The sequence below is a fragment of the Grampus griseus genome (assembly GCF_964374135.1).
Source record: "Grampus griseus genome assembly, chromosome: 9".
NCBI classification, from domain to species: domain Eukaryota; kingdom Metazoa; phylum Chordata; class Mammalia; order Artiodactyla; family Delphinidae; genus Grampus; species Grampus griseus.
This window is the reverse complement of record NC_139003.1, coordinates 89,168,747-89,184,853: the sequence shown is the minus strand read 5'-3', so window position 1 is coordinate 89,184,853 and position 16,107 is coordinate 89,168,747. Positions and strand designations below refer to the sequence as shown.

The 16,107-nt window shown below is 39.6% G+C and overlaps 1 protein-coding gene across 1 annotated transcript in view; it reads right to left on the bottom strand.

The window, feature by feature from the left end:
• The window catches only part of PRKAR2B (protein kinase cAMP-dependent type II regulatory subunit beta), a 110,203-nt gene that overhangs the window by 35,665 nt on the left and 58,431 nt on the right, over positions 1 to 16,107 (bottom strand). The window contains exon 3 of the mRNA XM_082662048.1: positions 5,968 to 6,020. Within this exon, the coding sequence (XP_082518174.1) occupies positions 5,968 to 6,020 (53 nt within the window). The remainder of the gene's footprint in view (positions 1 to 5,967; positions 6,021 to 16,107) is intronic.

The following is a 16,107-nucleotide window of genomic DNA, read 5'->3' as shown; positions in this document are numbered from 1 at the left end:
ACAGGATACCGCTACATACTATTAGCCAGTGAGAGAGGACGTCGCTGCCGTTTTTCCTCTAAGGGTAAGGGATATGCAAACTTTTGTTTCCTATCCAATCAATATTCACCTCAACCTAGATCCTACGACGGCACGTGGGCCCAGAAAAAGCAGATCCTCCTGCCTAAGAACTCACTGCTATACAAAAAACTTAAAAAATTTGGATACGAACTAAATCATGCCAACCAAAATTCACACGTGCCTACTTCAAATAAGGAAGGCTAACACAATGAAACAAAAAGTTAGTTCTCACTTCACAAAAGCCATCTGGAACTCCGAACTGAAGCAATCATAAACGTTTGCCTGCTGAGCAGCTCTATCCTCAGAGAGAAAAGGTTGGGGATGGCGTGTCGCTGATGCTGAAATGACTTCCTAGGCCCAAGAGGGAGCCACCTCTGCCCGGGGTGCCACGTCAGCAAACCAAAGCTTAGATAACTCTCGTGTCCCTATAAATGCCCCGCTTTGCCAGAAACACAGTATATCCAGTCAGCCAATCTCCCAAAGCCAAGCCAAATCTGGGCTCTACGCTTACTTCCTTGTTCCTTACTCTTTATCCTATAAAAGCTTCCTACCCTCCACCCCATTTTGCAGCTCTCTGGACCCTTGGGAATGGAGACTGCCCACTTCGTGCAGTGTTAAATAACGTTTGTATCACTTAAACTGTCTTTTTAAATCATTTTTAACACCAGCTTGTACCTGCTTTACCCTTGTCATCAACTTGTCTTTCTCCCCTGACCCATTCACTTTGTATTAACACCTCACACAAAACCCCACCTTCTGCTTTGCGATCACCTAGAGGGGTGGGATAGGGAGAGTGGGAGGGAGACGCAAGAGGGAGGGGATGTGGGGATATATGTATACGTATAGCTGATTCACTTTGTTATACCACAGAAACTAACACACCATTGTAAAGCAATTATACTCCAATAAAGATGTAAAAAATATATACATATATATAATGGAAAAGAATCTGAAAAAATTATATATATAATTGAATCACTTTGCTGTACACCTGAAACGTTGTAAATCAACTATATGTCAATAAAAATTTTTTTAAAACCCACCTTTTTCCTCTTCTTTCTCTCTCCAGCTACTTCTCTTCTTATGAATTCATATGTCCAAATCTTGTTTCTCCATCCTGCCACCCCTACTACTGTCTACTGCTCTCCTCTTTGTTTCCCTTTTTCCTTTCTTCCGTCTACCTGCCATCACTCCTCAGTGCCCGGAGTCCGTTATCTATCATAGCCTCCACCCCCGGCCATGAAAATCCTGCTCTGCGTCCTGGAAAGCAAACAGTCAGAAATCGGGTGAATCTTTGAAGCTCTCGCTCCCCTGCCCTGTACCAACTGCTCAGAAGATGCTCTCCTACTTCTACAGACTCATTTCCTTCTGTTGGGTTTGGTGTGATCCGACATACAAGATCTGCATCTGGATAACTAAGGCCTCGGCAATGTGCCCGAATGTGATTTTTATTATACTGGAGGCCACTTTGTTTTTTATTAAAATTTATTTCTGATTTCAGGATAAAAATCTTATTGGTTAAACAAATACTGATGGAGCACTTACTATGTGCCGAGCACTGTTTTAAGGGCTTTAAAAATTTAAAAAGGGCTTTATTACTAGCTTTATCCTAGTAAGAGACCCCATGAAGCAGGTGAATGCTAAGTGAAATGAGTCAGACAGAGAAAGACAAATACCGTGTGATCTCTCAAGAGAAAAAAAGTAAGAAAATTAACTGGCCCAGGTAACTTCTTCCATGTCACACAGTTCAGAAGCTGTAGAGCTGGGATTCAGTGCAGCTGTAGGCTGGCCACAGAGTTCATTCTAGAAACCAGGGTCAGCAGACCATGGCCTGAAGGCCAAATTTCTTTTTGCATGACCCCTATGCTAAGAATGATTTTACATTTTTTAATGATTGGGGGAAAAAATCAAAAGAATGTTTCCTGACACATGAAAATTATATGAAATTCAAATGTCCAGAAATAAAGATTTCATGGGTCACAGCCACAGCCGTTCATTTATGTGTTGTCTATGTCTGTTTTCCTGCTATAACAGCAGAGCTGAATAGTTGTGACAGAAACAGCATGGCCCCCAGAGCCTAAAGTATTTATTCTCTGAAAATAGTAAAATTCCCCCCGAAAAAAGCTTTACAGGAAAAGTCTTTCAACTCCTGCCATAACCTCTGTTGCCTTTCAATTAAAAAAAAATTAGAAAAACAATAAGTAACACTGACTTACATGTTTTCTTTAAAGGAAACACCGTGCATCTATTTTGTTAAGCAAGGCAAGTCTGTACAAGATATTTTCATATCTGTCCAATCTATTCTCATACCTGTCCAATCTATTCTCCACACAGAGGTGAAAGTAATCTTTTAAAACTTTAAACCGAATTCTCCAGATTAAAACCTCAATGGAGTCCATCACATTCACAGAGAATTAATCCCCACTCCTTCTCCACCCTCACCTCAGCCACTCAGCCTCGGCCACAGCTGCCTTTATTCAGAGCCTCCGACTCCTCCCACTCTGATGGGCTTGGGTCAACCCAAAGTGCACTCCTGGGCTTTTGGCAAGACACTCTCCACGTACATCCTCTGGTCTCACTTCAAGGAGCCCTTCTCCAACTATTCCATTTCATTAGGGACGCTGTTGATCTGGGGGGTTTGGTTTGGTTTTAATTCCTACACCCTGTTACACTGTCTTTTTAGCACTTCATATTTTGTGACTGTTAATCTACTAGCTTGTGGTCGGCTTCTGCTATTAAGACTCTAAGCTCCAAGACGGCAAGAACTCCATCGTGCTCACCACTGTATACCCAGCACCCGGCCAGATATGCAGAAGGCACTCCCAAGACACTTCAGGGAATAACAGAAGAAAGAAATGCTCCACTCTTAAATTTACCAGCTCTTCTCTGCCAGTTTCTACATGCTAGATGTATAGAACCCTTATATTTTCATTTGTTAAAGGTATTCCAACCAAAATCTAATTTGTTGTTTTCCAAAATCAGTCTTAAGTGTTTGAATTTTCTTTGAATACACATCAAAGAATAAGTATCTATTTATACTACTCTGAGATTTTGGGATTTGATAATATAAATAGGGTCTCTAAAATAAGACAAAATGTCCAAATGAAATGTTAGTTTATCAAAATACACTTCATGTTTTCCTTACAGACATTTTCCAGTATGTTTAGAGCCAATTAAATTTTGAAATCTGTAATAATCATTTCCAAGGGCTATGGTACAAGTGCCTTATAGTATCTAAGACAAAAAATATTAAAATATTTTAATATTTATTAAAATGTTTAATATTTTATTTTAGTATGTAAAAAAAAATTACAGTTTTTAGTAGAGAAGAGTCAACCTAATGGAGAACCCAAGACACTTCATTATAATGATTAATATATCATTAATAAATTAATTTAAAAAATTAGTAACATTGAAGGGTGTTACAGGGACAACTCAGGGTGAATGCCCAACCCACAAAGATGCCTCCTTCTCTAGGAACTGCCCTCATTTATTTTTTTAAACATTTTTTAAAAATTTAAGCATTAAAAAAAAATTTAAGTATGGTTAATTTACAATGTTATGTTAGTTTCGGGTATACAGCAAAGCGATTCAGTTATATATACATATATATACATATATTTTTTCAGATTCTTTTCCATTATAGGTTATTACAGGATATTGAATATAGTTCCCTGTGCTATACAGTAGGTTCTTGTTGGTAATCTATTTTATATATAGATAGTACTGTGTATATGTTAATCCCAAACTCCTAATTTATCTCCACCCCACCCCGTTCTTCCCATTTGGTAACCCTAAGTTTGTTTCTATGTCTGTGAGTCTATTTCTGTTTTGTAAATAAGTTCATTTACATCATTTTAGATTCCACATGTAAGTGATATCATATGATACTTGTTTCTCTCTGTCTGACATACTTCACTTAATAGAATAATCTCTAGGTCCATCCATGTTGCTGCAAATGTCATTATTTCATTCTTTTTTATGGCTGAGTAATATTCCCTTGTATATATGTACCACACCTTCTTTATCCATTCCTTTGTCAGTGGACATTTAGGTGGCTTCCATGTCTTGGCTGTCGTAAATAGTGCTGCTATGAACATAAGGGTGCATGTGTCTTTTTGAATTAAGAGTTTTCTCTGGGTATATGCCCAAGAGTAGGCTTGCAGGATGCCCTCATTTATAAGTGGGGTCCCCCAGCCAAAGTCAAGTCTGTGAGAAACTCTCCACGGGGAAGCTGGGATTTTGAACTGAGAGAGACACAATAAGAGTGACGGGCAGCTGAGTCCCTTTCAATGTCGATACTCTTAGGTGCTGCACAAATGCTGTGGAAGGACCCCAGAGGGGGCTGGCTCCTGCCTGCTAGCCACAGCCTAGGGTTTTCTTTAACACTTCCAGGAATTCTACAAGATTTCCAAGCATATGTCCAATAATTCCCCAATGTTTTCTTTTGTATTTAATCTCAAGGTGATTGTTTTATTCCCACAGCCAAATGAATTTTAACTGGTATAGCCTCCCCAACAAGACTGTTAGAAATTAGTTGGAGTGATCCAGCCAAACACCTTATCAATCACGTGGACCAAATGGTAGCTAACAGTTTTCGAGTCTATGAGATACTGTATATTGTTTTCAAACTGTATTTTTAAATGTTCTTTCCAATTTAGATTTTTACTAAGCTAAACAAGCTCATCAAACATCTCAATTATCAAGTTTTATCATATACATTTATACACAAAGAACATTGTCTTCGAAGTCACCCACTAGTGTTTCTGCGAGATACATAAATAAAGTGTAGGAGAGGGGAGGGTTTTTCAGACTACATGGAGGGGTAACAGCACATTACACATTAGAGACGATACCGTGATCCTAAGGCAACATAATTTTCAGACTGGAATTTATGGACCTGATCAAAATATGTAAGTTATATACTGAGAAATGAACACTGCAAGTCTGGTGCTGCGAATCCCCATGGGGACAGGAGTGAAATGGGATTTTTCTCCAAAATCTTCTGTGTCATTTAAAGCTCCTGATCTTTCTACCACTGGATTTTATTTATATTTCAGGGAGCTTAATGATGTAATGACTTAGGGATCCAGTATCTGCTTTTCTATATTAAAACTCAATCTTACTTTAGTATTTTTCAGAGCTACAGAAACAGATTTTTGTTTTTATTTAAGGCCAAATAGAAGAAAACAAACTTTTGCAAAGTATGTACTCAAAAAAAAAAAAAAAGTACATGATTACTTTCCATTTCCAGGCTCAGTAATCTCCTATTGAGTTTACTTTCTACTAAATAAATAATAGGAGAATGGAGCTAAAGGACACAGCTTAAAAACTGTTTCAAACCAAACTGGACAAAGTCTTGCGAAAACTTCAAGACCTCCAAGAAATCAGCTTCTGAGCAAACTATCAGACTCACAGATTTTAAAACACAGTAACTGCTGTACTGACATTTTAGATGTAATTTTACTGTGATTTTTTGTTGTTGTTTCAGAGTAAGCTTCTGTTGTGATAAAACAGTAGGAGCAGAAGGCTTTTCCCAGCGTTTTTCTTTCCTAGAAATACTTACTTGTCTAAGAAAAATAACATTATCACTTTGGGAAAGATAGCTAAAAACATTTTTCATCACAGACTATATTTTTGCAAGAGAAATAAAACCACAACTTCAGTGAGTTTTTATGTTCATCTTTCCTCTTATCCAAAGAGAGAGATGCTTTGGATTGAAGTAATTATACAGAACATGAAGAAGAAGTAAACTATCAGGAGATAAGGCTAGGAAAAGAAACAGTCAAGATAATTCCATTATGCCCCCTGTTAACCTATATGCCTGTTAACATCTTTTCTATTATTATTTTCTTTATCCAATACGGGAGTATAATTTAAAATTAACGCATTCAGTAAATTACATACCCTGGACTCAGCATCGTCTTCTTCTTCATCAGGATTATAAGCTTCTGCACATACTATAAAAATAAAAATGGACATTTTAAAGATTCCTTCACCAAGAAACATGCTACAATAAATATATCTTGAAAAATTAGTGAACAAAAAGAGGGCTGTGGTATAAAAAACCATTAATTCACCCCATCCAGGGCAAGCAGTCTACCCCCCGAAGCCAGTTTGCTATTGCAATTTATAAGGAATTTACTAAAATATAAAGCTGCACTTTAAGACACTGATAACTGCTTTCTCTTATTCAAAGAAACATAGCTAACCTCTTTCATCTTCATTTCCAAGCTACAGAAATGCATAAGATCAAAAAATTACCTGAAAGAACACACACAAAGTCTAAGTCTGCTTTGAAATGATCAATTTAATCAAGCAGTTATGAGTAACTTTCATAAATTATCATAACTCAATCTTCCAGGAACAAATGCTATTAATATTTTGCATATTCCTTTCCAGTCTTTATTCTGAGCTGAGTTCATACCGCATCCACAATTTTAAAACCTGCTGTTTCATTTAACACTTAAGAATTCTGTATGTCATTAGAAACATTTTGTAAATATTGTTTTAAGGATTGCTAACTAGTTACCATAAGCTATAATTTACCACACCCCTAATGCTAGACACGAAGCTGGCTTCTGTTAAAACAACCTTGCAATAAACATCTTCATGCATAAACATTTGTCTACATTTCAGATTATGCCGTGGAATTATTCCCAAATGTTATTTTGGGGGCTAAAAGGTATGACAACTTTTAAGGCATATTTATCACCATGTTTCCTCCCAATGGGATTATACCCATCCAGTGTCCTATAAGCAGTGTGTAAGGAGACTCCTCTAAATGGTACCGCAGACTTAGATATTAATGCTCAAACTCTCTGCCAATTTAAATGAAAAAAAGATCTAAATTTTTAAGTATTACTGAATTTGAACAATGTTCAAATGATTCTAAGCTGACTGTATTTCCTCTTTTGTCCCTATGTCTGAGGCATTTATTTTTGTATTTGGTTTTCTTTTTGACTTATACCAGTTTCTCAATACCACTTTGTCATATTTCTTATAATCATTTTATCCAGTTTGCTGCTTTTTTTTTGCCACACCATGTGCCTTTCAAGATCTTAGGTACCCGACCAAGGATTGATCCAGGGCCATGGCAGTGAAAGCACGGAGTCCTAACCAGGGGACGACCAGGGAATTCCCTCCAGTTTGTTTTTTAACTATAATTACCAATTTTTTTTGTCTTTGTTTTTTTGATCAATTATGCATGCTGTTTGTTTTTAATGTAATGACATCAGGGAAGAAAATTCCCCAATATGATTTAAACCCAATTTTAAACATCACAAAAGTACCACTGCTTTTGAGTTGGGTATTTGTAAATCTTCTTTATTTGCAAATCTACAGATCTGTCACTTCTCTTCTTTCAGTTTGTAAAGGTAGACCTTTTTACATTTACCCTTTAATCCGTGTGGACTTGATTCTGGCATGGATGTAGAAATGAGAGCAGAAGACAGGTGGAAGGCTGACAAATGTCTTTCCAGGGGCCTCAGGATGGTCTCCGGAGTACTGTCATCTTTAGCTCAACGACTGTCATTACTATTACAAAACCTGCCAGTAGCTTTCTTTTCTCCAGGCATTGCTCTATACACCTAAGCCAGTGAGTGCTTCTTAACCAGGGCCTATTCTGCCCCCCAGCATGACATTTAGGCAATGTCTGGAGACGTTTTGGTTGTCACAGTTGTGGGAGGTTAAGAGGAAGCTGCTGGGGGAGGCTAGGGATGCTGCTAGACACCCCGCCCCGCACAGTACAGCTCCCTCGCCCCCTCTCCCCAAGAAAGAATGACCTGGTCCAAAATGTCAACAGTGCTGAAGCTGAGAAACCCTGACCTGCTGTACATTTTCCCCTTCAATCTCGCAACAACCCTAAGATAGGTGTCATATCACCACCTGGCAGATGAAAGAACAGGGCACAGTTACATATCTTGGCCAACATCACACATCGTACATCATCTTGTAGCACCACAGGACTTGACCCTAGGGCTGTCTGGCTGACTCCAAAGGCCTTGTTCTTTTCTTTTTTTTAATGTTTTAGAAAGCGGCTTTATTGAGATATAATTCACATGCCATACAATTCACCCATGAAAAGCGTGCATTCAATGCGTTTTGGTATACTACATTATAACTTTTAAAAACTGTGGCAGAATATATATAACACAAAATTTGCCATTTTTAAGTATACAATTCAGTGGCATTAAGTACATGCACAATGTTGTATAACCACCACCACTATTTATATCCAAGACTTTTTCATTACCCTAAGCAAAAACTCTGAAACCATAAGGCAACAACTCCCCATTCCTCCTGTCCCCCACCCCTGGTAACCTCTAATCTTCTTTCAGACTCTATGAATTTGACTATTCTAGGTACCTCACGTAAGTGGAATCATATAATATTTGTCCTTTGTGGCTGGCTTATTTCATTTAGCATGATGGCTTCCAGGTTCATCCATGTTGTAGCAGGCGTTAGAATCTCATTCCTTTTTATGCAAAGGCTTTGTCCTTAACCACTGTCCTGTGCATGACGGCTCTGGTGAATTCACCAGCTCAATGCCTGGACATCAGCGTTCCGCCTCAGAAACCTAACAGAAGGGGACCGTCTTCCCGGGACAGGCTCCCATTAAAGAACCTCACTGACGCATATCACCAGAATGGCAGCTTAGTAACTAACTTCCCGAATCAGTATGGAGTCAGCGTGACCAGCCAGCTCTGTCCCTGCAGGAAGACCACAGGAGAAGCCAAATCACAAGTAAAAGGTTCCTTGGTGAGAAGGAGATGGGAGGAAGAGAGAGTCTGTCAAATAAACTGACTATTGAATGCGTCAGTCTGGGACAGCCCAAGGCATCCATACACAGTACACATGGTCCTGCTCCTGTGGCCCAGACTCTTGAACTGTGTTGCTGCAACTTTCCTAAAAGCAGGACAGCATCTACCTCTAAAGCTTGGCTCCGTAACTTTCTGTTTCCATGTTTGACCAACCTCACTGGCAGGACTGACACATAATTTGCAGGGCTCAGTGCAAAATGAAAACATACGCCCATTTTCAAAAGTTAAGATTTTTAAGAGGGCAAGAGCAGAACACTAAACCAAATTAGAGGCCCTTGTGAGGGTGGGGTCCGTGAAGTCAACCACTGTCATAGGATCTATATGTTCAGTGAGGTGATAGCGTCGATAAGATACTATGTTCTTCGAGGTAACCTGTTATATAGAGCCTTGATCCATTAGTGTTGAGCTTAAGTTTTAATTCACAGACTGAAATCTTAATCCTCTAATTTCTAAGTTTCAAGCCCCTAAATGCTGACTAAAAATCATCACTAGTAAGAATCTATTTTCTTTCTAAATAACTTATAAATTGCCCCAGTATTATTTATTACTTAACACCCTTCTGATCTGTCATACCTACCTTATCACATGTTTATTTCTGGGCTATCCATTTCATTGAACTATTTATTGTGCCAATATTACAAGGTTTAGTTCTTGGCACTGATGTGCAATTGTTTCACTATATTAAAATTCACCTACTGCCACCTCCTACACCCAAATCAAAATACAGCACCTGCAGTTTTGTGCACAGCCATGGTGGCTCACACCTCCTTATCTTCACTGACACAGTCTCCTCCTCTCCAAGCCATCCCTTCTCTCCAGCCCCAACTAAAAAGTCAGATTAAGAGTCACCTGTTGACCTCTCACCTACACAGGGCTAACTCAGGATACCCCACTGCTGTGCTCCCTTTGCACTGTCCCTAGAGTGTGGGCACAGCTCATTACCATCACCTACCACACTTCACTCTACCAAAGACATTACCACCTGTTGCCCCTTCTGGCTGGAACTGCAGCCCGTCAGGGACTGACTGTGTGCTTTGTTCATTTCTATATTTCCCTGGCACTGACCTGGCACAGTGCCTGGCTCAATGCATTTTTTTGAATGAATGACTGATTGATGAACAAATAAGCTTGACAGTCCTTGAAGGCAAACGCAATGTCTCTTTTAAACATCTCCCAGTAGTCTACCTGTATTATACACTCTCAAACAAACACACGTAGAATGAATGAATGAATGAATAAAAAGTTGTTCTTTTTTGTTAAAATATCCTACACCATATGTCCAAAACAATGGGGACAGAGAGGTTGAGTGAAAATGAGGACCTTTTGTCTTGTTCACCAAGGGGCCAAGCACAGAGATTAGGAGTTCAGTAAATATCTATACAAGGAATGAATGGATGAAAGACCATGTCTAGATGGACCCTCAAACCAAAGCCTCCAGATAACCTGAGCTGCCTCGAATGTTTTTCTGAATTGCACCCCGTCCCTCCTGGGCAATCTGAAATTGAGCTGAAGCTATATATTCTATTCTTTGTTTGGCAATTACACAGTAATGAAGAGCAGAGTCTTTTTCTTTATGTGAACCCTACATTGAGTTTTTCCTGTCATGTTGTGCATATATGTATTTCGATAATACATTAGTCATCTAGAATGCTCCAAGAATTTAAGTAGTTTCCCACATTGCAGACAGAGTAATGTGCACTGGTGCAGCCAGACAACTGTAGACAAGGGACAAGGGTTTTTTTCCTCCTGGTGCCAAATACATGTTGTCTTTTCCAACACCATTTCTCCAACTCTCTGACACCAACCGAATGTCCAACAATTCAATTCAATTCTGACACTACCTACCCGCGTTAGCATCAGATCCCACACGTTAAAGGGCTCAGTCCCACAACAGTGCCCCCACTTCAGACACCAGTCACAATTCCCAAGCTACCCATACTTCTGACCGACCAGCTGTAAACTGGGGGTTCCCACGACACCCTCCTCAGGTTTGATAATTCACTAGAATGACTCACAGAACTCAGGAAGTGCTTTCCTTACTCTTACTGGTTTATTATAAAGGATACAACTCAAGTACAGCCAAATGGATGAGAGGCACAGAGCAAGGTATAGTGGGAGGGGGTCAACGCCCTTTCTGGGTGTGCCACTCTCCCAGCTCTTCGATGTGCTCCCCATTGTGCAAGCTCTCTGCACCCTGTCATTTAGAGGTTTCTATGGAGGTTTTATTACATGGGCACCAAGTGTTAAATCATTGGCCTTTGGTGATTAAACCCATCTCCACTCTCTCTCCCCTTCTCCGAGGTTGGGCTGAAAGCTCCAAGCTTCCAATCAATGTTTGGTCTTTCCGGGACCAGCCCCCATTCTGAAGTTATCCAGGAGCCCCTGAGCCAAGAATCACTGGTTAGCACACCAAAGAAACTCAGGAGATCCCCAGGGTTTTGGAAGCTGTGTGCCAGGCGCTGGGACAAAGACCAAGTTAGCCCTCTTATTATACCGCACAAGGGATTACACCAACTCCCAGGGTTTTTCACCAAGTGCCCACTATACTTTGTCAGGAATGTATAAAAATCAGTACAGTCCAAACAACTGTGACCTGGACAAGTTTACATAACCCTGTGCGCTCTGACAAAGCTAACAAAGAATAAAGGAAGCAGACGGAGCCCCATGAGTCACTGGGCCTCAGCACCTGGCACGGAGCCTTGCACACAGTATACCCTCAATAAATATTTGCTGAAGGAATCAAAAGCAAATGTGGCCTGTACAGAAAGACTCCATGGTTTAGAGGCCTAAAACCTAGGGAAAAATGGACTTCTACAAAATATATGAAATTTACTTTCCCAATGTTCTCAATACACTAAGATTCCAGCACACTTATTTAAATGATAATCAGATTAAAATAAAGCTATTATAAAAGCACAGGTGTATTAGACAACAGAGTTCTGATTCAATATGGTTAAACTTAGCTTATTGAAGTGGAAATGTCCTCCTACAAAGGGAAATAAATGTACCTTTTACAAATACTAGTTTAAGGCATGCATTTTCCAACAAGAAGATTAGCTGGAGGAAGGGGCAAAAAAAACAACAACCCTTTTTTTTCAATGTAAAACACAGATATACATGCAATTCTTAACCAGATACATAGTATATCTATTGTATTAAAGTCTCATGGGGGGTGTGGCAGTTAGGGAGAAAAAGTCTAAGAAGACTTGGGGTAGATGCAACGATACAAATCAGATTGCGCAACACGGGTATACAGGTCTACTAGTTATAAGTAAGTAAAGGGAAGAGGCACAATGACAAGCCATAAACTTTTCCCCTCCCCACTTCACTCACATTTTTGCCCAGGTAACTTGGTACCTATCCGCTGTGACATATCAGTGATCACCTTAGAGTGTAATTCACAAAGCAAAAGCATTTGGACAATATGTCAAAATACAGAAGTTCACATTTAGATCCCAAATCACATTCAAGCGAAAGGACCCACAGGAAATCTGATTTATTCATGCAAAAAAATAGTTTTTGAAATGTGGGAGGTGATGCAAAAAAGAACGATGCAAAGTACCTATATTATCACTCTGTATTATACTATGTGAGTTGTTACATCTATGTATTTTATATCACTTTATTTTTTTAATTTTTATTGAAATATAGTTGATTTATAACATGGTGTTAGTTTCAGGTATACAGCAAAGTGATTCAGTTATACATACATGTGTCTTTTTTTAGATTCTTTTCCATTATAGTTATTATAAGATATTGAGTATAGTTCCCTGTGCTATACAGTAGGTACTTGTTGACAAATATTATATAGAACTATGTACCACATATAAACCATTTGTTCTCTAGGCGATCACAGACTAGAAAACAAGAAAATAGAAATAGAATAACCACAATAACATTAGTGCCACGATGGAGGTGTGTACAAAGTATGTAGGAGCACAGAAGAGAAAGGGGTGACCTGCTGCTCAGAGAACAAGGCTTTGCAGAAAAACAGACTCCCTAAATAGTTAATGAAGAATGGGAAGAAGTTTCCTGAGAAAAGAGGAGATCGTTTTGTTCACTGCTGTATTTCTAGCACTAGGAAGAGTGAATGGGACACAGTAAATGTTAACAAAGATGGCTGAAGAAATGAAGTTATTTTAATATCTCTTCATTGCCCCTTAGACCTATGGAAACTGCATCTGTCAGGGTACACTGGCTTATGCTACAGTAACAAGCATCCCCAAATCGTCGTGAAAACAACAGAAGTTTACATCTTGCCTACACTATATGTCCATCTCAGGACAGTGGGTACTCTGCCCCATGTGTTCTTTACAGAGGGATGCAGGCTGACAGAGCTGCCACCATTTAGAATGTCACCAGTCCCCAAGACAGTGGCAAATTACTCACTGGCTCCTGATGGGGCTCAAGACACAGCACCCCAAAACATGGTACCCCAAAACATGGCACACTGGCATACTATCTTAGGCTGAGGGAGTTTGAGAAAATGTCAGAAGCAGGGAGGTCACTCTGACCTTCATCCCCTTCCCCTGCCTTTCTTCCCTGAAAGTAGGAGATAAACCTCCCATATGAAAGATACCTTCTCCCTGTACCAGGAGAACGGGAGACGTTCTTATCACCAGGTCAGAGAACGCTGCATAAACAAACCTTGTTACTCCTTCACCATTTAATTACCCACAGCCCAAATCCTTTGTCTTGTCAATTATTCACAAATTTACAGTTTTTTTGTCTAAAAGGTGTAAAAGCCTCCTGCTCTGGTCACTTCTTTGGGTCTTCATTTTCTCGGGAAGGCTCCCGTATATATGTAAAACTTCAATAAAATGTGTATGCTTTTCTTCTCTTAATCTTGTCAGTTTAATTCTTAAGCCCAGCCAGAGACCCAAAGAGGGTACTGGAGAAGTTTTCCTCCCCTCTGCTCCCGAAGCTTCAGCGTGGAAGTGATGCATGTCACCTCTGCCAATAAGGAATGTACATCACATTTCATAGGACAAGTGACATGATCTTTCCTAATGTCACGGAGACATGGAAGTGTGATCTTACCATGTGCCCAGAGGAGAGAACACCGTCTGATGGCCCTAAACCCAAGGATTCCTCTCCCTCCTTCTCTCTCTATTAGGGGCTTAGAAGGGGAGGAAGAGACAGAGTATTGAAATCAACCTTACAGTTTACTTACAAACAGTGAAAAAAAACTTAACTTAAAAATCTACAGGGTAAGGGTGGCGCAGTGGTTAAGAACCCACTTGCCAATGCAGGGGACATGGGTTCAAGCCCTGGTTCGGGAAGATCCCACATGCCGCAGAGCAACTAAACCCCTGTGCCACAACTACTGAGCCTGTGCTCTAGAGCCCATGATCCACAACTACTGAGCCTGCGCTCTATAGAGCCTGCGAGCCACAACTACTGAGCCTGTGCCCTAGAGCCTGCGAGCCACAACTACTGGAGCCTGCGCGCCTAGAGCCCGTGCTCCGCAACAAGAGAGGCCACTGCAACGAGAAGCCCGTGCACCGCAACGAAGAGTAGCACCCACTCGCCGCAACTAGAGAAAGTCTGTGCACAGCAACAAAGACCCAACTCAGCCATAAATAAATAGATAAATAAATAAATCTACAGAGTGAGCCTCATAAACTCTGAGCAGAATCATTACCATTTCCTTAAAACTGCCATTCAAATATTAATTTACTATTCAGTTATTCAATATATAACTTAACATTTTACTACCTCCTGCATCAAAACATTAAAAGTCATTATAGGGGCTTCCTTGGTGGCACAGTGGTTAAGAACCCGCCTGCCAACACAGGGGACACAGGTTCTATCCCTGGTCTGGGAAGATCCCACATGCCGCAGAGCAACTAAGCCAGTGAGCCACAACTACTGAGCCTGTGCTCTAGAGCCCACGAGCCACAACTACTGAAGCCCACGCGCCTAGAGCCCATGCTCTGCAACAAGAGAAGCTACCTCAATGAGAAGCCTGAGTACCCCAACGAAGAGTAGCCCCCACTTGCTGCAACTAGAGGAAGCCCACGTGCAGCAATGAAGACCCAATGCAGCCAAAAATAAAATAAAGTTTTAAAAACTCATTATAATCTACTATGTTACTGGCTATATTTCAGCTATAATACAAAAAGAGCAATATAAACACATCCTGAACTTATCTTGCAGGAATGTTAGCAGGCTTCATTAAATAGTACTTAAGCGAATATTTAATTCCCAAATCAGTTATGTTCATGTCAGAAAAATTTTAAAGATTTTAGCAAAGCTACTTAACTGTATAATCCTGTCTTGGTGAAATGAAAGAAATACAGCTTCCACTTAATCTAGCTGGTTTTACCTCTCCCCAAGGTTATCAATGGGGCTTTAAGAATCAGCCCCTCAAAATCATCTTCTGGTTCTCTATAAAAAATTTTTTTTATTTTATATTGGAATACAGTTGATTTACAATGTTGTGTTAGTTTCAGGTGTACAGCAAAGTGATTTAGTTATATTTATCAAGAACCATTCATACCTCACAAGTAAACCACCATGTTCAGGACACTACTGGATCAGTGTCACTAAGATACATAAATGAGCAGCAACAGAGAGCTTCAAACAAATGAGAATTTGCCCATCACTTGCTATTTTCCTATTATTAAAGCTACAGAAACCAAAACATTCTTTAATCTGTTTTTTAAAAAACATGTAGGAAGCAACCTAAATGTCCATCGATAGACAAATGGATAAAGAAGATATGGTATATATATAAATATATATACATACATTTATATATACACAGTGAAGTATTACACAGCCATAAAAAAATGGAATCTTGCCATTTGTGACAACATGGAAGGATCTAGACAGTATTATGCTAAGTGAGATAAGCCATACAAATAAAGACAAATACTGCATGATTTGACTTACATGCAGAATCTAAGAAGCAAAACAACCAAACCAAGCCAAAACAAAAACAGACTAATAGACACAGAGAACAAAACAAGTCGTTGCCAGAAGGGAGGTGTTAGGGCGGATGAAATAAGTGAAGGGGATTAAGAGGTACAAACCTCCAGTTATATAATAAGTCACAGGGATGTAATACACAGCATAAGGAATATGGTCAATAGTATTGCAAGAACTCTGTATGCGGACAGGTATTACTAGACTTATCCTGGTGATCATTTCATAATGTATATAAACATCAAATCATTATGTAGTAAACCTGACACTAACATAATATTGTATATAAACTGTA